At 42.3% G+C, this 25,686-nt stretch overlaps 1 protein-coding gene across 23 annotated transcripts in view; it reads left to right on the forward strand.

Annotated features, from left to right (window-relative positions):
• PTK2 (protein tyrosine kinase 2) overlaps positions 1–25,686 on the forward strand; it is a 151,238-nt gene that overhangs the window by 31,577 nt on the left and 93,975 nt on the right. For 6 of the 23 annotated variants that reach the window (XM_015856383.3, XM_032442923.2, XM_085539283.1 and 3 more), the window contains exon 1: positions 11,238–11,535. The exons of 11 other annotated variants lie outside the window; for them this stretch is intronic. In XM_015856383.3, the coding sequence (XP_015711869.1) occupies positions 11,430–11,535 (106 nt within the window). In that variant the 5' untranslated portion in view covers positions 11,238–11,429. Of the gene's footprint in view, positions 1–11,233; positions 11,536–13,181; positions 13,560–23,168; positions 23,241–25,686 lie in introns of those variants that run through there. 6 more of the 23 variants (XM_085539296.1, XM_085539297.1, XM_085539286.1 and 3 more) reach the window with 5 other exon arrangements.

Here is a 25,686-nt window from a genome sequence, read left to right on the forward strand (position 1 = left end):
TGGCAAGAGGAGGAAGAAACCAATACAAATTGATGCTATTGTTAAACATTAATTATATCACATGCATATTTAAAAGAGCAGAGTGTGTGATAAAGCTGTCAGAAAGCAGATAAGCAGCAGTACTGGTGATGAATCCTCCTGCATGGAGATGGGAGGTTTATGGCTGGGAAGGTGTGGGTTCTTGTTTTGTTTGTAACTTCTGCATTAACAAGGCTGCTCTGGAATCATCATCATGGTTCACTTGGAGTAAAAGCTGAGCAAGTTTTGCATTGGCTGTTTGTTATCAAACCTGCTGCCTTTAGTGCTTACTCTGCCTTGGTGATTTTCCTTGTGGATCCTTTCTTCTATGTACTTTTCCTGAATTATGCTTCACATCCACAAGGTGTCTTTGGTTGGATATGTGAATTTCTGAAATGCAGCACTTTGCAGTCATCCTGAATCTGCTCTGGATGTAGCTGGTGGATCCCATTTGAATCCAGCAGCTGTTTCAATTAAAAGCCTGACTGATGTGTTGTGCAGTCTTTTCATGAGGCTGTTCTGGGGCAGAATTGTGCTTGTTCGAAGCAGTGAAGAGAACTTTAAATGGAGGACGAGTTGTTTATTATCAACCTTAGAATTATTTTAGAATGCTGAGGGCAGTTGTCAAGCAGGCAATTACTGGTGGGGTATCTTGGAAGAGCAACTACCTGGCATTTAGTCAGGTTTGTGGGAAGAGAGCAAATCTTATTTTTCCGAGTTTTCATTTGGGACTTGAAGATTTGGTCTGATGCTGTGAGTTTGAGTCTCAGTGAGATTATTCTTTTCAATTTGTGAAGGGGGGGAGGGTGTCCTCATTGTATTTCTTAGCACTGAATACTGATAAAGGGCAAATAATTGCCCAAGATTTTAAAATGTTAACTTCGATTCTGCCACAAGATAAGGAGGCTTCATATAGGCTAGAAAGTCTGTATGATAGAATTTGATTGTAGCAGGGATTTGACGTATTCAAAGATAAGTAAGTTAAGGAAAGTTGTTCTAAAACTTGGTTAAAGTATTGTCAGAAGAATAGAGTATATGGAAAGGAGGCCCACAAAGGTCTGACTTGTCTTGTGGCGTTACAATGGCTTCATTAATGGCCATGATGATGGACTTAATGTGCTTATTCAATCTACAAGTGACAGCAGTATAAAAAGGGTTGCAAGCACATTGGATGATGGGATTAAAACTCAACAGAAATAGGCTGGAGGAATAAGATGAAAGATGCAATGCATTTGAATAAAGATGAAGTTCTGCATTTAGATGGGAAGCTTTAATTCTGTAATGAGAACTCATTCAAGTTTTGGAGAACATAACTTTGTTCTGGGTGCCACTTTTAACAGTGGACAATAGATGTCACTAGAAATGCTCCCACTTCCTCCTCCTGCTTTCTTTTCTCACTACTCAATTTCATATCACAGTTCATTGGAGGGCATGGCAGTGTTTGAACGCTTTACAGGAGCAAGGAAAACACTTGAAATAGTCTTCATTACAGTGTCGTCATTGAGGTTGTGTTGCATATAAACTTGTTGTGGTCAGTGGTGTACCAGAGTCATCCAGAAAACTTCCTTATCGCTTTGGTTTTATAGCAGTCTTCTTGTACAATTGATTGTGTGCAGTTGAATGCATTAGTTGATTGGGCTGCTAATCCAATCATTAAATCATTACTGGGGAGTTACCCTGCATTAAGCCGTATCACTACTTTGAAGTCAGTAGGTTACTTGGATGTTTTACTGCCTGTAAATTGGGTCCCTGGGTATGATTGTAGAGTTTCTGGCATGTAAACCATTAGGGCCTTGGAAAGCAATGTGTTAAAATACCGTCATTTCACAGCCAGGCAGAACCAAGTGCTCCTGTGTGTATTTGAAGCTATCCTTGAATGTGAGCGTGCTCACAGCACGCCTGGTAGAATGAAAGGCCAGTTTTCTGTGGTAAATGCTTTTAATCTTTGTTAGTGCTGTTAGGATTAAAACTGAGTCTTCCTGGATTTTGTTCCTTTCTGAATTTATAACAGGTATAACTGTTTGTTGACTAGATGACCTTCAAAGGTCCCTTCCAACTGAATATCCCTTGTCTGTGTAGCCTAATTTCAGATTTTCAGCATGTTTGATGTCCATGTGGTGATTGTTGGTTTTTTTTACGTATGGCATATCATTTAGTTTGGCTGTGTATGTGTGATACCTTTGTTATCTTGAAATAGGTTTGGAACTAGTTTTAGTTTCATGTGTTTGTTTAGGGCCAGAAAAGGAAAAAATGGGGTAGTGCATCTTCAACTCTGCTTAGATATTGCTCAGCCTGAAATAAAAATGCATCTGCATTCCATCTCTTGTTAGTGTGTTCCTACAGAAAATCTGCTAGTTATCCCATCAGTTAAACCAGATTAATCTCCTGGCACCTTCCAGAGAAACACTGCCTCGTAACAACCTGCTGCTGCCTTCCCTCTTAGCTGACAGATACGAGGTGGGTGTTTAATGCTGTGCTATGAAGTTAGGTCTTCCTTATCCTAGATCAGCATCAGCTGTGATAAATCTGAACGTAGCAACTTGAAATGCAGTGTTGCTTTTCAGACGCGTTTGCTGTGTCTTTGGTTATAGTTTAGAAGAGGTGCTCATACCAATGAAAGAACACAGAATTAGTGATTTTTAGTTGATAAAATGAGTGCTGTTAATTCAGGATAGCAGTCTGTGTGCCTCTCAAAGTTCAGAAGGCAGGAGATGGCTTTTTCTTCTCTTGATGTGACTTCATAGCTTTGATTTCTTTTCACCATCCAATGCTGTACTGCAAAACTCCTGTTCCTAATGGATGAGAATTACTGCTTGTAAAGCTTAATAAAGAAGCTTTCCTTGCTATTGTATGCAGTCTTCCTATTTTAAAACTTTATAGCGTACCTTTAGCAATCATCTGTGCTTGTAAAATACCATTTCTCTGTAATATACCTCTGACACTTGTAAAGCAATACGTTTGTCCTTGGTCTGTTGCTGTTTGGTATCTGGCATTTTGTACTGAATGTTCTAGGGAGGTGGGAGAAGACAGCTGAAATATCGAAATTTTAAGTGTTTGCAAACCTTCATGGTGTGACTTGCTTTGCCTGTTTTGACTGCTTTTCTGACACTGCCCTTATCCACCCTTCCCTTGCCTCTATCCATATTTTGTAGCTGGTGTCCACACAGTTCAAAAGCATATTTTGGATACAGGGATAACTTTCTTATCAGTGAGTCTGACATGTCATAGAGTTGAGATGCTGATGTATATTAAATATGACTAAAAAATCTATGTAACTTAGCATTTCTGGGTGTTTTTCTTTTCCCTTTTAGAAAATGGTCTTGTTAATCTTCTGTGTGTTCTGGCTAGTCTCTGCCTGGAGTTGCTGACCACAAGCCATTGAGTCTGACAGTCTGGGCAGTTTTCAGTTCATCTTGCTGTCCATTTATTTAGTCAATACTTTGATTTCATCCATAAAGATGTCATGGGAGACAGTGTTGAAAGCCTTTCTGAAGTAAAGATTAACCATATCTTGTCCACCAGGCTCTTCCTTCCATCATAGAATTCCATCAGGTTGGTCAGGAGTGATTTCTCATCCGCATGTCTGTGCTGAATGCTTATGATCATCTTGTTACTACTTGTATGTTTTGAACATGATCTGTTCATCACCTCCTCAGGGAGGAGGGGAAGGCTTGAACAGCCTTTAGTTACCCAGACACTCCTGTTTGCCCTTTCTGGAGTTCTGCTTGAAGTGTTCATTCCTCAAAGAGGATCCCTGCCAGAACCACCTTGGCAATGCCAGCTGCGCAGCCAGTTGTTGACCCACAGGATCCATCTATTCTTCATCAAGCCCTTGCTTTTCTCATCAGTGTCAGCATGAACAAAAGGATAAATTCCTGCAGCATCAGCAAGCTAAAGGCAGACTTATAAGTAATTATCATAGCTAAGTTAATGAGTTTATTGTTCCATGCCGAAGACATTTCATCAGCATAATGGTGAGTATTAATTTGATAGTGTTTAAAGGCAGCTCTGCCATTTAAACCAGCTTGAAATGCTACCACAGTCTGGTTTGTTTATTTTGAAATTGGTTTAGGACGTAACTGGATTTGTTATGACTCAGAAAATACAAGACTATATAAACTTAATTATTTAGAAGCAGAGTGAACCTCCTTCTCTTGTAACAGTGTGAGAGGGGTGGAAGGGTATCTACACTGTGTATCTACAGGGACGCATTTGGGAATCTGTTTTAAAAGGAGGATGTGCAGTGCTGATGGGGGGTATTCTGTAAATGCAACTTGGATGCCTCTGAGCATTCCAGAGTTTTAGTAAATGGTAATAAATTCTAGGTGGAGATACTGTGAGGTTTTTCAGTGAAATGCTATTCATGTAAATGCTTAAAGAACAAAGAAAAACGCTTTATTGGGTGTTTTGTGTATCTACTTCAAATACTACTTTAATTATCGAGCTTCTAGAGGTGTAAGGAATCAAGAACACTTAGGATGAAGAGCAGCCTCCTTCATTGGAGGGCTATAGCAGTTCCGTTGCTCCGGTGACATTCTTGTGTCTTATTCTTGGGCACTTAGAACTGGTCTGCAAAATGGCCTCAAGTTGAGAAACTCGCCTTTTGCTTATTGTGTGTATATACATGTAGAGAAAGACAGAAGATGAAGGAGAAAGAAAAAGGTTTCGCTATAGAGAAGAAATTTCAGTATAGAGTATTGAACTTCTGGAATTGAAGTCAGGAGAATTGAGAGTAGTGTGGCACTCCCAGCCATTGGTGTAGTCTGCTCTGAAGCTCGAAAAGTGACGTGTGATGCATTTATAACTTGATTTATGGCACAGTGACACAACTGTGTGAAAGACTAGGGAATGGGAGCTGATAACCTGAAAATGGAAAGTCCTTCAACTCCTGCACTGATGTTCCTGTAAATGTTAACAAGGTGGCTGATCTCTTCAAAAAACAATGAGGTTTGAGGATTACATTGAGGATGCTTGTTACACTGTGTAGTGTGATAATACCTAAGGTGATGGTAGCAGCAAATGCAAAGTCAAGGGAGGGTGAGGATGGCAGTATTACTGAAAAAAGGATTCTGGAAATCAAGTTGGAACTTGAGTGATTTAGTTTATATAAAATATTAGTTGTTAGGGTGTTTTTTGTTCTGTAAAACCTGAGATGGGAGCGGCCTGGGATTGTCTCCCAAAATACACATCAACTTGTTTCAAGTAGAACATTGTGGGCAGGAGGAAAAACATTACATGGCTGAACTCTTCTCAAGCTTTGTTATAAGTTACACCCGCAACGATCATAAATAAGACTATATGATAATTCTCGGTGTAAAGCTGCATTTATGAAGTTAACTAATAGCTATTTGTTCTATTAGTTAACTTTTATTAGTGCTTTAGGTTTTCATATGGGACGCTAAGCTAATAAATGTCTATTCTTGTAGCAAACACATTTTTCCTCTATATTTTATTCCTGAAAGAAGTTTGTATTAAATGCTCGGGCTTCCATTAGTGGGCTAGAATAGAATTATGCTTGGGATGGACATAAGACTTCTTAAATTCTCAAGATATTAACTGTGGCACAAGGTTGTTTTCCAGATTGTCTTCTTTATACCTTTCAAAAAGAAACAGACGTCTGAAGTTTCTACTTAGTCTCCATTTAGATTCATTGCTATAGTACTTATAGTACTTATTTAACCTATTAAGAATGCAGTTTAATGGCTTTGTCTGCTGCATACATCCATCTCAGGATGCTTGAACTTCTCTTCCATGTTAGTTTATTACATTTTAATCCTTGTTTCAACAGGGCAACATGAGGTTTAGCTGCCTTCTGTTTATGCATTCAGTTATTTGTCTTATTTCCTTCTTCTCATAAAAAAACAAAACAAACCCAAACTTGAGTGCTGTGCCTTGGTTGAAAGGCATCAAATAGGGCTGTGTAGATTAACGCCACAGTTTCTTTGGAAGTGGTTCTTGACAGCTCAGTACTATGAAACAGATGAGTTCTTGGCCTTGTCAGATGCTGTTATGTGCCAATAGTGTTGTCCCTCTGGCATTTGCCAATGTAGGTCATTCAAGTTTCTGTCAGGTTTTTTAGTGTTCTGTCTCTCATTGCTAGAAACTGGATATTAATTTAATAGTAATTATGTCCTTATATTTTGGCTCCCAAAACTGCACCCGATGCATGAGGTGAGGCTGCACTGCACAGAGGGAAATAATCAGTGCCTTTACATGGACTTGCCCTCAGTATTTCAGTGTTGCAGCTGGTCAGCTAAAACAACTTGGGCTTTGTTGGGTGGTGAGATTGTGGAAGCCTTCTTAAAACTGAGCAAGGTATACTTGTGTTTTCTGGGCACTTTCATACCAGTGTACAGGCACTTCAACAGTTAAACCTCTTTGATAGAACAGTGCTGACAAGATGCTGTTCTAATTGGACGGACAAATGAGGCTATTTAAGGTGATGGATTTTGCATTGTCCTCATGTCACTCAAAGCCTTTTTTTTTTAACCTTTGATCCCAGTAGCTGAGGAATGAGTACCTGAGTACCTGAGGAAGTGGTCCTTGAAGGTTTATTGCCCTTTTCATGAGGCAGGGAGACATAAAAGAAAGTTCCTGTAAAGGGAAGGGCACCTCTTGGTATATCACTGCAAAGGGGATTGGCTAAACTAAGATAGAGTGAAATTTCTTTTGGCTTAGCTACACCTGTCTCTACTGGGGGACTGTTTTAAACAAAAAGTTAAACTCAATTTGTTGCATTTTTTGTCGGCTTATTGGTTTATATTCCATTTAACTGCATTTAGTGACTTGAATATCTGAGGGAGCAGCTAATGTTATATTTGTGCTTTATGTAATGCTGTGAATCTTTGAAAATTACATGCTTTCTTCTGGGGTGCAGTGATACATAAATTAGACACAACTTGTAAACATCTGTTTAGCACAGGTTTTTTTTTTTGCTATGTTGTTGTTCTAGCTCTGTATTTAGCACATGAAGAAGAAGCTGGTAGGGCAAGGGAAACAACAAGTCCAGACTGCCATTACTGGAAAATTACTGGACCTTTTGTGGCTGCATAGCTTTCTTCCTATTGTGTAATTGGTTATTAAGTAGATCAGAGGAAAGGCTGCTCAGATATGAACAGACACTTAAGACAATTCCTAGTGTCACATTTCTTAGTATGACGTTTCTCATTTTCCTTTGAATTTATGAAGGTGGGTTCTAAGGAGCATCTACGAGGTCAGCTGATCCACTTGTGATCCCTTCTGCTGAACAAAACAAATCCTTGCAGAGTTTGTTTCCTTTAGACAGCATCAAAGGGTTGAGAACCTTTCCTCAAGATACTTTCTGTTGTGGTTACTCCATAAACAGTGTCTTTTCTCTATAAATAGAGGAAATGTTATTAGTCCAGTGGCTAATCTGAATAGCTTACTCTCACTCCTGTGCTCCCTTCTCCACATCCAAGAGAAAAACAGTGCAAAGTGATAAGCATGAGGAGCCTATCACGAGGCAGAAATATCACACTCTGTTTTGCTTTAAACAAACGAGCAAGGTATGTAGGGTTGGATCTTTGCACCTCTCACTTTAAGTCCCCATGGACTGGACTATCACTGCGTGGAAGCACTGGGATTGTGAAGGGACTTCTCAAAAAGCATCTTGAGAACAGTAGCAGGTGTTTGTTTTGTTTTGTAAGCCTAGAATCCAAAGAAGCAGAAGACTGGAATTAATGCCCTAAGGAAAGGGTAATTTTAAACCATGGCGCTGACTTTATATTTCTTTAAGCTAAGACTTTGAGAAAGTGAATTGAAGGAAGTGGGAAAGTATAAGGAGATGCTGTGACTTTCATGCTTGTGGATTAATGCAATCTGTATTTATGAAATAATAAAAACAGAACTATCCTAATGGTCCTTCTAACTGTTATCTTAACACTGTGGGTCAGGGCGCTGCATGTTGTCTCTTGTGTTCCTCAACATCAGAAGATTCTTTGGGAAGGGGGAGGGGGGAAGTGTTGGGAAACTTAGCAATACTTTCCTTGTTTCCTGTCTCAGTGACCAACTCTGTTTGCCTTCCCCACTCCACTACTGTCCGTAGGCTGAGACTGAAAGTGAAAGTGCCATGTTCCATCCATGTCAGCTGTTCCAATGCCATGCAAAGCAAGGTCAAGAGGTATTTTAGTGATAGTAGGTAGAAAAATCCATGAACATTAAGGAGGATTTGTGTCTCAAGAAAAAAAAATATCCAAATACTATTGTAAAATGCTCAGGGAATAGTAAATCCAGTTTGTGTGGTAATGGCTCTAATGGTTAGAATGTGTTACTTCAAAACAGTTCTTTCCATGAATTATGTACATGTATTTTATTAATAAAGCTTACCAAGTGGTGAAGGATAACAAAAAATGCAATCTTTGATTATTTTTATTTGCCAGAATGTCTGAAACAGACATATTATATATTATATTAATAATATAATATTATATATTATATATAATATTATATATAATATTTTAGATCTTAGAATGAATCTGTTGGTTTTCTATGGGTTGCAAGCACAAGAATAGTAAACAGCAAAATGAATGCAGTGAGGGGATGTTTGTTTTCTGTCTTTTAGATGAAATATACAGATCTCTTCACACAGAGGGTGGTGATGCACTGGAACAGTTTGCCCAAGGAGGCTGTGGATGCCCCATCCCCGGAGGCATTCAAGGCCAGGCTGGATGTGGCTCTGGGCAGCCTGGTCTGCTGGTTGGCGACCCTGCACATAGCAAAAGGGTTGAAACTGGATGATCATTGTGGTATCTTTCAACCCAGGCCATTCCATGATTATGTGTCCTTGTCCATGATTCAGCTGTCCTTCCCTTCTCAAGGCTGCTCAAACTTGCCAATTGGTTTGATCAATATTTGATGAATAGATACTAACTGACGTGGAAGTAAAATCGCTCTTCAACCTTCTATGAGGCTTTGTTTTTGAAGTTGGCTTCGCTGTGAGACAGGACCAGCCATTCAGGCCAAATTAAAACAAAAAATAATGAGGAGGAAAAAAAAATAACTAAAATTTGCTCCTGCAAATCACAAACCATCAACAACCCGAAGCTTTGGGGTTCCCAACATAATTCAGAATATCAAATCCAAGCATCAGGCTTTTGTTGTACTGAAAACTGTCCATGTTGTTGGCAATAGAAAGGGTGTGTTTCTACTAGATAACTTCTGCACCAAGAACGAGAAAAGTAATGTAAAATATATATGTAATATATATATTAGTATCAAGGAAGCAGTGGGCTTATTTTGAACGTTTCTATTCTTAGCGTGAAGTATAGGTGAAATTATACAAACAGCATATGGAAATTGTGCCATACTTGGTGTTCATTTTGGAGTGGGATGTTAAAGCAGGAGAGTGTGTCCTAGATGAGAGTGACCACAATGAGAGCTGCAAAGAGCAGACAGTGTCTTAGGCTTTAGAGAGCTTAGTCCCTCTTTTTGTTCTGTGTAAGACCCTGTTTTTATGGTCTGGAAGAGACACAAGCTTCACGTTTTGCACCCTCACGCTCAGACCAAACAAACTTGGTGAAAATGGGGGAAGTGTCTGCAGCTTTCAGTTCTGAGCCAGAGCAAAACAAGGCTGATGTGCTCAAGGTCACGAAGGAAGCCGGTGGCTGAGCTGGATACGGGAAATCAGTTTTCCTGCACCGCGAGCTGGAGCAACAACCGTCCTCCATGAGCCTTCCGCAGCCACCGCTGTAATGAGTTGTGTTCCTGATATTGCTGGGACAAAATAACTCATCCTGTTCTTGGGAGCGTTTGGCTGTCTGTGCAGCACTCAGGGGCTTTGAAAACTTGCCTGGGAGGTGGGGGGAGACATCCAGGCATGTCTTCAACCCCTTTGGCTTTCTTTAGCCCCAGAAAGAGCTTTGTGCCTGAGCGGTGATGCAGAACATCGGATGGCCTGCTTGTGGCCTGGGGTTTTTCTTTGTGTGTGCGACTGTTTTCTCTTTTAAATATAGAAGAAAGCGGCGCTTCTAAAAAGCAGCAGCTGTATTTATTGAGAGTTTCGACACACACCACCGTAGCCCTGCAGTGTTGGAGTATTGAGCGAAGACGTGGCAGCACTATGGGTAAAAAAAAAGAAAAGCAGTAATTAAATACACACTGTAGATTAGTTTGTGCTGCTTTCAAGTAGGCAGGTAGGTTAAGTTGAAGGCTGTTAGCTTGGGATTAATTCTCTTTTGCTTATGGACCAAGATAAGCTTTGTGCCTTATTGCCGTGTGCTGGGAGGGAGGAAAGATTAACACATGGAGAGGCTGAGCTGTGTGAGTCATGTTCCTGTTGGGTTTAATGTGTGTTTCAGCACAGCCAGCTCACACAATCATAGAATACCCCGAGTTGGAGGGACCTGTAGGAATCATTGAGTTTTATAAAGGGTAAGGCAGGTATTTTCTTTACTCCCATATCCATCTGCTGCTGTGTATAAACACGTGCTTGTCCAGTATGGACACTCAAACATTTAAAAGGCAAAAAAAACCCACTGTAAGTAGCTCTGAGGTTTTGTGCTGTAGGTTTAGAGCAAACTTAGCGCAGTGTGACTGCGGTGTGTGCCTGTGTACACTCGCACTGACCTTTGCCTTTCGAGCAGAAGTATATAAAGCAGCCCTGACACGGAGAGCGCTGCTGATTCATCAGCGGCATCGGGTTTGAGGGATCTGGGGGAGGGGGGAGATGCTTTACGTTATCTTTGTGGTTCTTTCTGGTTTATTTTCCTAATGGCTTTTGCTGTGCTCTTTCCAACGCACCCACGTACGACCAGGCTTCTTTCAGCCCCGTTTCCCGGCTGTAGAGCAGAAGCAGGTGACGCTGTAGGGTCGGTCGCGCTCCCTCCTTAGTCGATGTGAGTTGTAGCGCTGTGAGCTCTGCCCACCTCAAGGGCTCCGGACGGGGAAGCGCTCGCATTGCTGCCGGGCGGATTGTCGCAGGGACGAGCCGGAGCCGCTCATTGTTCTCCTCCCATTGTTCATCCCGGGGCAGTTCCTGCAAAGCAAACGCCGGGGGGGGGCTCTGCGAGCCGCAGCGGAACAAAAAGCGGTCGGCGAGCGCAGCTCCAGACATGACCCGGGTCAGGCTTGATTTACAGCTCAGTCGATTCGCGAAGCCGCTGTCAGTTCTGTAAACAGGAGGCTGCCGGCTGCATTGAGCAGAAGGGGGAGATTAGCATATTAATGCGGAGCTCGCTAATCGCCTCCCCTTTCCTCCCCTCCCCGCTGAGGGAAGGAAGGGACGGACTGGCAGGGCACTGCCTGCTCGGGGCTGGCCGACGATGGAGGCAGCTCCCGTTCTCCCGGCGGCCGCGGGCGGCTGCAGCCCCGAGCCCGAATTGGAGGCCCCTGGGGACCCCCGGCACTGAGAGCGAGCGGCCGGAGCCGGGCTGCAGCCCTGCGAGCTCGGGTGCATGCTGCTGCTGCAGGGGGGGGCAGGCCGGCAGGCCCCGCAGCCAGCAGGTGCTGTCTGTATGGAGAAGAGCGGCTGCAGCCCATTCCCGATGTGCTGGGCTAAAGGTACGCGTGGTCTGCGTTATTTAGCCTTCCTTCTCTCTTTAATTTAATGTTTTATCACCTATGAGCATTTTCCCCTTTCCCCTCTTCAATGTTCTGCCTGTGAATATCCTTCTTTCCCTCTTGAACATTTTATCACGTATCTCTCTCCCAAGCGATGCTCACCTGTGCAGTTAGAACAGGGAGCAGTCACCTGGATTTTCTTCCGTCTGGAAAATGTCGCGTTTTTCTCTTTGCTTTCAAAAGCTGTTGTACTGAGCTCTGTAGATTTCCATTCTGAAGGCTTCACGACTTTTGTTTTAATGCTTTAAAGCACCGAGTGTGATTCTGTTGTCAGATACCTTTTGGAGGGAGCTGTGAAGTGGCAGTGTTTCCAATGGAAGGCACATCTCTGCTGGAGGTTTTAGAACTTGCAACCCACACCATTCCTCCTCCCCCCCAGTAATAGACGGTAACTAGCTACCAAGTATGCATTTATTACAATGAGAGGGTTTGGCTTGAAATTGGGGCTTAATAATAATTGGATGGAAATGTTTAATTTATTCACATGATTATCTTGCTTTGCAAAACACCAGTATTGACAGTATTGTAATCCAGACAGTAGTTGTGTGTTGGTGTCGTGGCTGAAAATATCCATACAAAGAAACAGCGCTGGGATTCAACTTGGCATTTTATTAGCGGCCAAAGAATCAAGTATTTCTTACACAGAGAAAAGTGGGAGGTTAACTATTGCTGGCTGCAAGCCTGACTTTGCTCATGTCCACTTTCATTTCAGTGCACTTTGTTTTTGGAAGAGAAGCAGGCTGTGGAGTGTTGCATCACTGTGCTCTTGGATCATAGATAGGCACTGACTTTAGGGCAGAGGTGGCTGGGCCAGGGTGGATGTGGTGCTGGATGGCAGGTGGGTGTAGCTGCTTGTGAGCTGCCTTGGGTAAAAGCAGACTGAACGTACTTCATTCTTAGCCGTCTCCTTACTTTCAGGATCCATGCTGGAGTATTTGGTGCTGTCTTTGTTTAGTGTGCTTTCTTCATGTTACTGAAATGCCGGGGTGAAATTAACTACTCTTTGCCACACGTGGGAGAAGCAACAGAATGAAATCAATAAGCATATCCAGTGTTCTGGTGATGTCTAATGAACTGCAGAATCTTGTCAGCTCTGTGTGGGTAACAGCAAGAGTGGCTGGAGTGGCTTTATAGCTGAACCAGAGCTGTTCTTTGCCTCCATAAAAATCTGTCCGCCAGGATTTGCCCAGAAGGGGTAACGGCAATACCTGCTCCTGTGCATTGTAAACTAGTAATGGAAGTATTGGATGAAGGTGGGATTCACCTCCTTGGGATACAGTGAGAGTCAGAATGAAGTTTCCTTAGAGAGAGAAACTTGTGTAATGTACAAATAGCGAATAAAATACTTCAAAAGGCCGGGGTGGGGGGGGAAGGGTTGTTGCCATCTGTTGTTCAGAAAGGCTGTTTAGTGTGGGGGGATATCAGTTTTCTTCCTCCTGCTCCAGCACTGGAGGATCAGGACAGCAGGGCTAGCTGCTGTTTGTAGAAGATTGCAGCATTGGGCCACTATAAAAGGTATTGATTTTCCCCCCACCCACCGCAACAACTGAAAGGAATGAAAACCAATCCCTCCCTCTTCCCTGGTTGCTTTACAGAGGGTTCTCAGGACATAACTTCTGTGGTGATGTCTTATCCAGCCGCCTCCTTCCTGAAATGGAGAACGACCGTGTAATCTCTTCTTATTCCTCCTGGGGGGGGAGAAGGGGGACAGGAGCAGTTATGTAAGGACAAAGGCACGGCATCTCTGAGCCTGCCAATTGTGGTGATTTTCTAGAAGAAGCGACTTACCATTCTCCAAAGAAATAGGGCAGATGAGAAATGGCTCGAGCTGTATTTGTCACTGAAGGTGGCCGTTCCTTAGTTGATGGATACCCCCTGTACTGTTCACCAGCGTAACCTCAGGGAAATGAAACGGATCTGGCCTACTTTGATAAGGGCTGTGAGATATCTACAGTCAAAGAAAGGTAATATATTAATGAGAGCAACGTTTGGATAGCGTTACTCTAACCCTCGGGTTAATCTCTTAAAGCTTCAGTTTAACTGCAGCAAAAATTGATAAAACTTTAGCAACTATTTTGTAACGTCTTAAAAACATGATCTTGATGTATTTATTATATATAAGATGTCACTCTAAATGGTTCCTTTTCTCTTTAATTGTGATGGATTAAGCTTCTGGTGTATTGCATGCATGTGATCTTGAAGCAAGTATTTGTTACTGAATTATTTCAAAGCATTTTCGGACAAGTTTGTGTTCACACATATTACGCTTATGTTCTTTTTAGGATAAACCTAAAATCTTCCAGCTCTGTGATACCGTGGGCTGACCTAATTGCTGTTAATTCTGTGTGCTCCATCTGTGGGACTGCACCAAGGACTGAGATAGTGCTTGCTTTCTTTGTAAAGTATTTGTGCAGTTTGTGTTGCCAGGTTTTGCCTCCTCTTTATGCTAGCGTCAATGCAAAGTAATGTTTGTGAATTTGATAACTCAGCTTGGATCTGCCTATTCCAGACTTGAGAATATTTTCATTGGCAAGTGAAGAGAAAGTGTGGATTTTGTTTACCGGCACATTTCTTCTCAGGAAGTAAGTCTGTATTGCTTTCCTTCAGTAGTGATAGGATTAAGATGGTTTTGGCTGCTTCTTTCCTCCCACCATCCTTCCCTTGCTAAGTAATTTGAAACTTGAAATCTCCCTTCTTGTGAAATAAATAGGTTCAATCTTGGTCAGACCTTCAGTGAGCGCTACATTGGTGTCTGGGTCACTGCATTTCTTCCAGCCAAGTACAGAAAATGTGTTACAAGGGAAGTTTTCTTTCCGACTTTAAAAGTAGATTAAAATTGCCTTCAATTTTAGCAATACTTCTATCTTTGTGCACCAGTGGTAATCTCACCAAGCTTATAGATACTAAAAGCTGTAGGTGATGTGATGTATTGTGCTTCAGATGCTTTTGCTTGTAGCATTCCTTCCCAAATTTTGCAAGGCATACCATTTTTCCTGTACCAAATAGATGTAAATCGAGCAGCTCAGAGTAATTGGAAAGCTCTGCTGAGTATCTATAAGTTACCCACTCCGAGGAGGAGGAAGTTGCTTTAATATCTTCCAAGTGAAGAGCTGTTTAATAATTCACAAACAATAAATTGGTGTGATGTGAAATGCATCACGCGTGAGTAGTCAGGGCAAAGTGATTGCAGTTATTGAATACTGCCCTTAGACTAGGAAAGGTGCTGCTGTCTTCAGATAACTGTAGGTCTGTTCCAAACCCTGTGATGATTCTGTTTGAAAGCCAGCGATGTTGTGAAATGTATTAAATCCACCAGGAAGGATTTTTACCCCATTTATTGCAGCCTGTTAATGTCGCAATCTTCTAGAAGTGATGAGCAACTCCAAGTTAAATGGTTATTTTCTGGTAAACCTTGTGATTTCAGGGAATGTTCAGATGGGACCTGCTGGTGGTGTTGAATATAAGCCAGGTTTTGATGCATAGGAGAAAAGTTCAGTGCTTGCTCTCCCTCATTCCCATCTTTTGAGTCTCTACTGCCCCACTAGCAGGAAAACAAGTGATAATTGTGGTCACGCAGAACCTTGGTGTTTTAGATGCTTGGTGATGACTGCAAAGGGATGCTGGTAGAAATGGTATAGGAGTTGCTGGTGCTGGGAAAGTAGGCAGTTATTTAGGGTAATTAGTCTCTAAAACACGAGTTCTCTTGTATTTGAAAAGCATTGTCTGTATAATGTAGACAGATAGTAGCCGTGGTGCATTAAGAGAGAAAACAGCTGGGAAAAGAAGAATTCAGTCTGTCATTTGACAGTTAACTTGGTGCACTGACTGCACCAGCTGATGTGACACCATAACCGTATATTTCCAAACTTCACTGACTGGCTTTGTACAATGTGAGAGAGTTAGATGTTTTACATGCACTTAGATGCAGAAATGTGGGTATGAGAATGCTGATGCGTTTCCATGAGAATGGTTGCTCCTTGTTCAAAGAGAAATGGGATAGAAGATGGACCTTGAGATATTTGTACAAGAAAGGAAGGTGATTGTTTTAAGCTCATTTAGTGTCACCTGTGTAATGCAGATGTGTGATCTTATCTCTGGTAGCACTTGGGAAAGAACTGGTGTGGAATTGGATTCTGGGCTGTCCTTGAAAAAGCGACACTGGAGCAAAACAGAATGTTTTAACTGTCTTTTGGAAGTTGCTTCAGATGAAGACCAAAGAACAAAGTCTGGAAAGCGATGTTTAAGAGGGTGAATCTGTGTTAAAGGTACCAGGACTGTGTCTTTCTGATGGGGAAGGATGGGCATTGCTGAGCATGGAGTTACCTGCTAGGTGCCCAGAGTGGGGCTTAACACTTTCTTTACCAGATGAGGTTGGATTTTCACATTGAATGTTGTTGAGCAGAGAGGTCAGGAGGAGTTTTTCCTGGGCAGAATTCAGTTCTGCTGAGTCACCTTGTTGAAAACCATCTGAAGGCAAACACCCTTTTTTATGTATCATTTGATAACTAAGTTTTGTTCCGCCGCCAGGAGGGAGATCGTTTTCTTCTCCCCAGCCCCACCATTGCTTTCCAAGGCACTGTTTTGCCTGGAAAAGATTTCTGATCCTTAAAAACGAAGCACAATCCTTTGGTTTGCTTTTTTAGTTTCAATTGCACTCGTTCTGTGAATGAAGTATATAAACCCCTGCCTTATTGAGGCAATTCCTAAGGAAAATAATTGCTTCTCCATGATGTACGTTTCCTTATTCTGAGTAACCAGAGGATGAAAATTGTGTGACTTTTGGTTTTGCTGTTGTTTGTTCCATCCCATGTGCATGGAATTAAACACACATGGGGAGCAGCTCACAGCGAAGAGCTGTGGAAAGATGTACCAGCAGGTGAAAAATACGATAAAGTGAAGTGTGGCATTTGCAGACTAAAAGCGAAGTTTTGACTTTAACTTGATATTTGGCCAAATGAAGTTGGATAGTTGTAGCTTCTCAGTGCATCCTGCATTTGCTGTTTCACCTGTTGGCCACATGTGCCCTTAAGGATATGGCAGTTTCCTTTCGGGATCAGAAGAGATACTGAACAGTAACTTCTCTAGAACATGATGGATGGTTTTGCTTTTTAACCTTTCAGAAGGCACAAATCATCTTTATCACCGTGTTCCTTATAGCATGTGATACTGTGTTATCAGACTAATGATTACCACATGCTTTCTAGTAACTATAAGGCTTTGGCTGAAGCCATTCATACTTAAAACTTGTCTTCTTGTCATGACTATGGCTTCTTAATGAAGCTACGCTGCTAATAGTTGGTCACGGGTTCCTACTGTTGTTTTCTCCTTTAATAGGACTTAGAAAGATCACTATAGCAAACAGAGCTGATCTTGACAAGTAGTTGCTGGGTGGGGAATGGTCTGCAGTCATGGCAGATCTTTATTTCTAGGCAAGAGGGTGGAAGGGAGCTAGATGTATTCCTGAAGCCTCACAGCTGGCTTCTGAAGGTAAGGAAGCAATAGGGTTTGCATTCTGCTCAGAGGCCTGTGTCATGGTTGCAGCTCAGCTATGGTCTGTTGTCCCTGCTGTTATTAGGAGATACCAATAGGAATCGTATTTCTGAAATCTTAGTGTATTTGATTCAAAGGAGGTTTTGTCTCGGCTGTGACACGATGGTTGCTTGAGATAAACTGAAGCAGAGTCATAACAAAGATGCTTTAGACCAGAGCAACCTTTTCCACTTGATCGCAGCGGCTGATTCGCATACAACAACTTGTGCTGCCAGTCGACTCAGCGGCAGCTTTTTGTCCATTCAGGTGTTTGATTGCAGCGGACTGGAATGATACGGGCAGAATTAAAAGGCTGGCTTCAAAGAACTCTGATCTATGATTGCATATGGCTCTACCTTTGAAATGGAAGCAGGCATCTGCTGTAGTTATCTGTCCTAGCCCTATACCAGAAGATGAAGGTGCTGCTCAGATAGCAGCAGGCTGAGCATCCTTCTGCCAGCAGTGTTGTGAAGCTGTTCGTGTGTGCTGCTTTTATTCTATGGATGGCAAAGGGAGCAGCGACTTGTATCCTGATGTACATCCCTTAAAGACAAAAAACTATGAGGGAGCATCCGAAGGAAGGCTACAAAGATGGAGAAGAGTCTGGAGCACAAGGTGGATGAGGAATGGCTGGTGTCCCTTGGTTTGTTCAGAGCAGGCTGAGGGGAGACCTGGTGGTGGCTGCAGCTCCTTACAGGGAGCAGAGGGACAGCGCTGAGCTCTGCTCTCTGGTGACAGGACCCCAAAGAACAGTATGGAACTGTGTCAGGGCAGGGGCAGCTGGGGGTGAGGGAAAGGGTCTGCAGCGTTGTTCCTTTGTGGATCCACAAGTTGGATTATATGATCCTTGTGGGTCCCTTCTAACCTGGGATATTCCATCAGCCTGTGATTCATCATAGCGTGTTAGTTGTTCAGTCTGTTCTGTAAATCAGCTGCGTTTGTGGTAATCAGAGGATTCAGTGCCTGCAGTTACCCTGTGTAAATGAAGTGCTGTGGCACCATTCCTGTTCTGTCCTTGAAAGGAAGGATTGGCACTTCTGTATTTCTGCTGCTAAGTTTCTTCAGTCATGTTGCTGATATGTGTATGTAAGTGGATCCGAGGCATGATCAGTATCTTGGTGGGAAAATGCTCATTATTTGTTTTTCCTTTTAGAGTCACTTTGGGAATTCAGTAGGCTGAATATCAGATAAAAACCAGAACAAATTGTTTCTAGTTTTGGCTGCAGTGAACTTCTTAGTAAAACCACGTGGCCTGCATAGGCTGGTAGTGCTGGATGTGATATTTGGAGTGCCAAGTTGGTATATCTTAAACAATTTTAAGTATCATTTGTTAATCAGTCAACATTCAAGCGGAATATTGCTCTTATCTGTCATACCTTGCCTTCTTTTGAAGCTGATGTTTGTGAAGTTTTAAGTTTGCTACGTGCTTTCATGGAGATGAATGCATTACATGAGGAGCAGCAGGACTTGCAGTGAGTGTGGCTGCCTGATAAGCCGTAGTTCCTTAATTAAGCATTTCTACACACCAGCATCGTTTAGGTTGCAAATGTAGGCAGTTCAGTCAGTGCAGATCACAGCCTGTACCTGCTCCTGTTCAAGCAATACGCAGTTATGGGTATATGATACTTCAGTCACTTTTAGCTTAAAGAAAAACACTCCTGAAACTGAAGTTTTTCTAGTTATTATGAAATTTATTAATAGAAAACAAAACAAAAGTAGTGTTTTGATTGCTGTCAGCCCAGTGTGATTCTTCTTTTAAATGTGGTGGCTGCTTATGGAGCTGATTGTAATGGATTAAAGGAGTTTCCATTAATTCAAGTGTCAAGAGCAAACAAAATTAACCAGATTTGGGTGGGTGTGGGCTTAAGAATCTCAGAAAGGAATGAAATTCTTCCTATGACCGGGAAAATCCACAGAGTGATCAGTTGTCAGCTCTTGTCAAATGAGTAACGCATGTGTTTGAAGCTGGTTATAGGACAGGACCCTACTTAGATACAAAGCTTGGAATACAGAATATACCATTTTGAGTTATTAGGGATGCTTCCATTGAGTATCTCAAGTGCTGTCCTCATTTGCTGAGTCGCAGTGGCTTGTGCAACTTGAGCAGGGGGAAAAATTAAGGCAGCCCTAAAGCTTGTACTCATAGCTCTTGTTTTTCTTTTTGATGTTATCAACAGTTTGAAGTTTAGCATGAGTGTGCTGCTGGTTGGAGATGTAAGAAACAAACAGGCAGACTTGAGGCACAATGCTGAACCTCAACTCAAAGTAGTTCCACTTGTGTGCTCACCTGTATTGTGTGCTTAGGGGTCTATGGAAGGTGCTGGTATGCTGTCATTAATTTCAATGCTTTTTTAGGAAGGATTGATCTGTGATGTTTGAAGCACTATTTTCTTGTTCAGTGGAAATACATTGTGCTTGGAAGCATTCACTTTGGTTATTGTGGATGATGCCTTAACCTAGGACAGGCCAAGGAGCTTGAGTTTCTCGGTCTGCGGTGTACTTGATGGTTCATCCCTGGAATGGCCATATAAAGGAGGAGCTGGATCGCTTCTTGTAACTTACTGCCATAAAAAATCACAGAGAGAATAGTTTTCCTTCCTTTTATTGTACTTCCCTCACTCTTCATAACCAGTCTGCACTCCTGTTCTGATGGAATTGAAAATGCAGACTCATTCTTCTTCTCCAGTGGGAAAAATAAATACCGTGTAAGCTGTTCCCCTTCTGTTCCCCACAAGGACAGCCATCCTACAGTAAGGCAATAAACTTGCTCGTAAAATGTGTCCTTTGTGACTGACTATGCAGTTTTTTACCCATTTCTAGGGCTGGGACCGAGGAAGCTCTCTCAGGCATTGAAGGCTTCCTCCCTCTTTATCAGTATGTACACGCCTGCCCCAGTGCTTACCACCTGACCAGAAGAACCCATTAAACCTGCTGTTGTGCTGGAAGTGATGGGCACGCTCACTGCTTAGCGAAATTAGGGCTGAGCTGGACAAGAGTGGATCTCAAAAGCCTCAGGTTGCTGGTTTCTGTTCGTTATGGCATATGTTTGCTTTGACATCAGCAGCACAGTGTCATTTGGCATTGAGTTTTTCTACATAGTATTATTTTTTCTGGCTTTGATTGCTACTACTTTGCATTCTTTCCTTTCTGCTTTTGCTCCTTTTAGGCTACAGTGATGCTGTTTGTACTATCTCTGTGAACTGTTTTGTTTAACATGTAAGAGGAGAGTACATAAATGTTATAATAACTTGATTTATAAGTTCATCGTTTTCTTTCAAAACAGCATCTTATTCTTTGGAATATTTCTTATTGCTTTGGAATATTTCCAAAGCAATTTGTTATATCTCTCTTTAACCTTAACTTCTCATAAAAGCACAGAAGCAAGGAATTTAAATCTCTCCTTCAAGATGTGTGCTATGAGAATTGACAAACCTTATCCAGAAATATCGTATCATATCATGGAACAGCCTGGGTTGAAAAGGACCACAATGATCATCCAGTTTCAACCCCCCCGCTATGGGCAGGGTCACCAACCACCAGACCAGGCTGCCCTGAGCCACATCCAGCCTGGCCTTGAATGCCTCCAGGGATGGGGTATCCACAACCTCTCTGTGCAACCTGTTCCAGTGCTTCACCACCCTCTGTGTGTGAAAAACTTCCTAAAATCCGATTAAAATCCGACAGAAGAAAGCTCTAAAAGCATGTCTGTCTTCTGGCAAAGGAGGTATCAAATATTCGATTCTTGTGGGTTTTGTTTGTTTGGTTTTGTTTTGTTTTGTGGTTACTTATCCTGGTCTGTAAAAGCGTCAACTCTGGTTACTCAAATACTCAAATATCTGTTGTTTGTTCATACATGTAACTGGAAAAAGGAGGTTTTCAGTCTGCTTTATGAATTGATTCCTGACGTGACTAATTGCTGGTGTGCGTTTAAGGATCAGATGTGCTCTTTGAACTTTGTAACTAGGTACTCTGTGCAAACTAGGGGAAGAACTCCTTGAGAGAAGCCCTGCAGAGAAAAGCAGAAGGGTCCTGATAGATAAAAGGAATAATGTGAGCTGGCAGTGTGCACTTGTAGCTTGGACAGTATCCTGGGCTGCATTAACAGAGGGGTGGCAGCAAGGAGAGGAAGGGTTTGTCTGCCTTTGTTCCACCCATGTCGGTTCTCGTCTGGAGTACTGTGTCCAGGGGCATACAGTGCTGGAATGATGTGGAGTGGGTCCAGAGGAGGGCCATGAAGATGCTCAGAGGGCTGGAGCATCTCACCTGTGAAGAAAGGTTGAAGGTAATTGGGATTGTTTAGTTCAGAGGAAAGCAAGCTGTGGGGAGATCTCATTGCGGCCTTCCAGTACTTAAAGGGAGCATATAAACAGGAGGGAAATCAAACTTTATGTGGTCTTATAATGACAGGACAACAGGGGATCGTTTTAAATTAAAAGAGGGGCAATCTAGATTAGATGTTGGGGGAAGTTTTTCACTGAGAGCCCCACTGTGGATGCCCCATCCCTGCAGGTGTTCAAGGTCAGATTGGATGGGATACCAGGCAGCCCTATCTAGTGACTGGCAACCCCACCCATGGCTGGAGGCTGGAACTAGGTCATCTTTGAGGTCCCTTCCAAACCAAGCCATTCTATGAGTTCTTTGGAATAAATCTTAATAACTCTTACTGATGTCTGAAATGTTTTATTTGTGTGGAAGGGACATTGGCTCTCCAGCTGCCAGAGAATTTGTTGAAGCATAACACAAGATGTGCTGCTTGCTTGCTTTGCTTCTTTTCACCTCCTTTTGATGTCCATTGCTGCTTTGTACAGTGCTGTGACAGAAGAGCGTGGCTGCATTTTAATTGAGTTTCTCTCATTGCCTATTATCTGTGCACTCACTTCGCTTGCTCTGTGAAATATTCTGCAGATGACTGCAGCGTAATGGTTTGTGTCAGATTCCAACAAGTGCTGAGTTTCTTTAAACTACACGTTGACATTTACAAACTGCTTGGAAATAATTAGAGACGAGATCTGCTTGTGTTGCCACTGACTGTGCCAAGCCCATTTCAGCCACTTGCTTGTGCATGTGTTCAAATGATCTCTGAACAGAAAGTTACTTTTAAGATGCACCGTGGCACTTCTGCCGTGTTTTCAAGTTACGATTTCTTGCTGAATGTCTGCAGCTGGTGCCATGGTAGTTAACTCTCGGATGTCTTGTTGATTCGGGTGTAAATGACAGGTGCTTATCTCTGTCTGCCTCCTATCAGATGCAAACAAACCCTATTTGTTTGTGCTGTTACCCAGGAATTCCATCCACTTTTTGCCCCTGCATCCAAATTCCTGGACTTAAGAATTTCTTCAGTAAGTTTTATCACCTGATACATTCTTATCCTAGTAGGAAAACAGCTGTGCAGTGTTGGTAAACACCTCTAAGCTAGGGGAAATTGCCATTGTTCTGAGTGAAACAGGATAGCTAGCCGGTATTTTTTTTTCTTCTCAGATTGTGCCCTCGAGGCCTTCTGCTCATGCACTGATCCAAAGCCAGGAGATGCCTCCATTTTCAACAGTAGAAGTTACTAGAGTTAAGGAGTTGTGATGCACATCAGGGAACGTGTTCAGTGTTCCACAAGTTGACTTTCTGTACCTTGTTGGATTTTGTTTGCGGACGTTTTGTAACACCATCAAAGCTTCATGTTGTGAAAGATTGAGCTTTTAAATGACAGTTGTCTCAAAAGAACATTGCAGGCTGTTGTTGGGTTTACAAGCATTTCAAATGCAGGAAATAGGAGAAAAATTGCTTCTCTTGTTCTTCTCTCAGGAAATACGAGTGGTCTTAAATTAATGATACTTGCTTAATGCATCAAAGCTCTTATATACTTAGACTGTTACGCAGTTGTTTTACATCTCTGTTCCAGAAACGAGTCACTTGACAATTACAGCTTCGGACTTAAGAATTATCTGCAGTTAAGATGTAGCATGAAAGTCCTTTGTAGTTTCCATTCTCTTCTATTTAAAATGAAGGGTGTTGTGCTGACGGTGAGCTAAAGAACCATTCGTCTTTGTTAGGAGGAAGATGTCTGTGGGGACTGCGTAGGTCAGCAAGACCCCAGTGTGAGGAGGTAGCTCAGGCACCAGGAGGTGAGTGTTATTTCAGCCAGAAGGTTGAATGCTATCAACGGTTGGCGTAGACTACATTGGGTGTGTAAATGGTTTTGATCAGCAGCTCCTCCTCCTGTCCACTGAATATCGTGACTGCTAAAGACTCTCGATCTTAACCAGATATGCTGATTTAGTTGGTCATGTGCACCTGGGTACCAGCTGATGGTTGGTAAATAGCTGGAAGGAGTGGGGAAAATAAGATTGAACGTGATATGTGCATGTTAATCGTTGCTATTTTAACTAAATTATTTTCGCCCTCTTCATTTTTTATAGCAGAAGAGTTCTGCTTTTCCTATTGGAGCTCCTCCCCTTCCCCCCGCCCCGTCTTGCCTTGTGTTATAAATCAGTAAATGCAATTTAATGGTTTAGTGTCAGAAGCTCAGAGTTGTCAGATTTGGACTACAAATGATTCATGCAGCTGTATGGAAGAAAGCAATGTCACCAAAAACCCAACTCCCACTTCTCTGTCTCCTACTTACTTTCCCCCCACTCCACCCAGGAAGAGCAATGAGCTGATATATCAGCTTGCAGCAACCAAAATATGGCAAGTCTGCTCCCTACAATTGACTGTGTGCTTTTACTGCTACCACTGTAGTGGCTCCAGAGCTTTTTAGAGCTCTTTTTTGAACCACTTAACCACGTTTACATAGCAAAAACAAACAAACAAACAACAGAAAAAAAGAAGCCTGAACAGATTTGATTCTGTCTTGGTAAAAGCAGCTCCAAAAGCATGTAGGCAGCAATAGGAAGCTACAGAAAGAGGAAAGCCAGGGTTGCACAAGTCAGGCAGAGCAGATGAGGAAAGGCTTGGCAGGGAGGAAGGGGGTAGCAGGCTCTGCAGCTTCAGTGGCAGCAAGGCCAAATTGGGAATGTTAAATTGGTTCAGCTGCCTTTGGTGACAACTTGTTTTCCTTTGAAAAATGAGCTTAAACTTCTGTACAAATATGTATGTGGGTGTTCTTTGGAAATAATCATGTATCAGTTTTTGTTGTCGGCAGCTTCTTGTTGAGGCCGAGAAACCAGAATTGAGTTCCTTTAATGATATTTGAATGTTAAAGTATATGTTCCTATGATTACTGGTGTCTGGTAGCAGATTCTGTTTTGGGGGCAAATGCTACTCAGCATCTTAGAAACTTCACATCTTTAAGTGGCCTCCACTATTAATGTTTCTACACGCTCTGACAGGGTCTCAAGGAAGATTGGGTTGATAGCTCAGTGTAATACAGGCTTGTGGAGCTGTCTTCTTGTAACATCAATTTATTGCCACCAGGTGTTTCTACAAGAGTTCAGATTGTTGGATAAGAATTGTATGGTTTTTTTTTCCCTGGGGAAGAATAGTGAAACAACAGTGCACCATAAAGTAAGATGACCCAGAAGATGAAGCTTTAGATATGCTCAGGTCTGCTCTAAAATGGTGCAACATATTGCGGTGGATGTAGTGAAACCAGCTTACTTGTGGGTTTTGTAAGGTTTTCTTTGTTTATATTTTAGTTCATTTTTTAGTGTGCCCCATACCATGAAGACCTTACCCAGCCATTACCGTGTCCTTTGATAGCCCTGCAGGATGAGGGGCAGCATATATACTGGTGGCTTTGGACGTAATCAAGTACCGATAGAGCTGTGGTTAGGGCAAACCCAAACTGTTGTTCTCATGGAAGGCTGTATGGAGTTTTCTTTCCTATGTGGGCACTGCAGAGGAGTATCATCTCCAAAAGCTGCAAGTGGAAGAATTTCTATGGTCGGCCTACATTAAGCTGCCATTCAGTTGCTCGAATAAGAATCACTTTGTTCTTCGTTTCTCTGTATGTAACAGAGGCTGTAATTACCGGCTTTGGAAAACACTTGAGCCACAATAGGCTTAAGTCAAACTTTTTACAGGTCATTGATTTTTTTAATGGGGCCATTGCCATGCAGTGGGACAACGTGATTATTGTCATGCACTGTTCCTCCCTAGTTCTTAAGTGCCTCTTATCTGATGTGCGCTTCTGGCTTTCATAAAAATAAAGATAAGATGAGGGCGACTCAGACTGTTGCATAGTGAATCAGAAATTAAAAGCCCACGCAACTGAATGTTGTGTAATAAAGGGCTGGGATGCTATAATCATTCAGTGTCCGAAAACTAGGAAGGGCAAGTTTAAAGTCAAATAGTAGCAAAAGCCAAATATTTTCATCTGTGATAATGCATAGCCGAAATACCTTATTGCTTCCCTTAGCTGTTCAGACATGTCTAGCTCCTAATCTCCTCGAAGCATGCTCTCATTATCACTAATTCTAACTTATTCTTTGTGTTTGGTATTCTGGAAAGACAGTAAACACGCACTGCTTCTATCTACTACTTGTACAGCTGTTCAGAAGAACTTGTGCTATGTAGGGCCTCCACCGGGCAATTGTGCTGTAGGGAGGATAGGTGTGTATGTGGACTTCT

Source organism: Coturnix japonica, chromosome 2 (genome assembly GCF_054131305.1).
Source record: "Coturnix japonica strain WE chromosome 2, WE-NBRP24, whole genome shotgun sequence".
Classification (NCBI taxonomy): domain Eukaryota; kingdom Metazoa; phylum Chordata; class Aves; order Galliformes; family Phasianidae; genus Coturnix; species Coturnix japonica.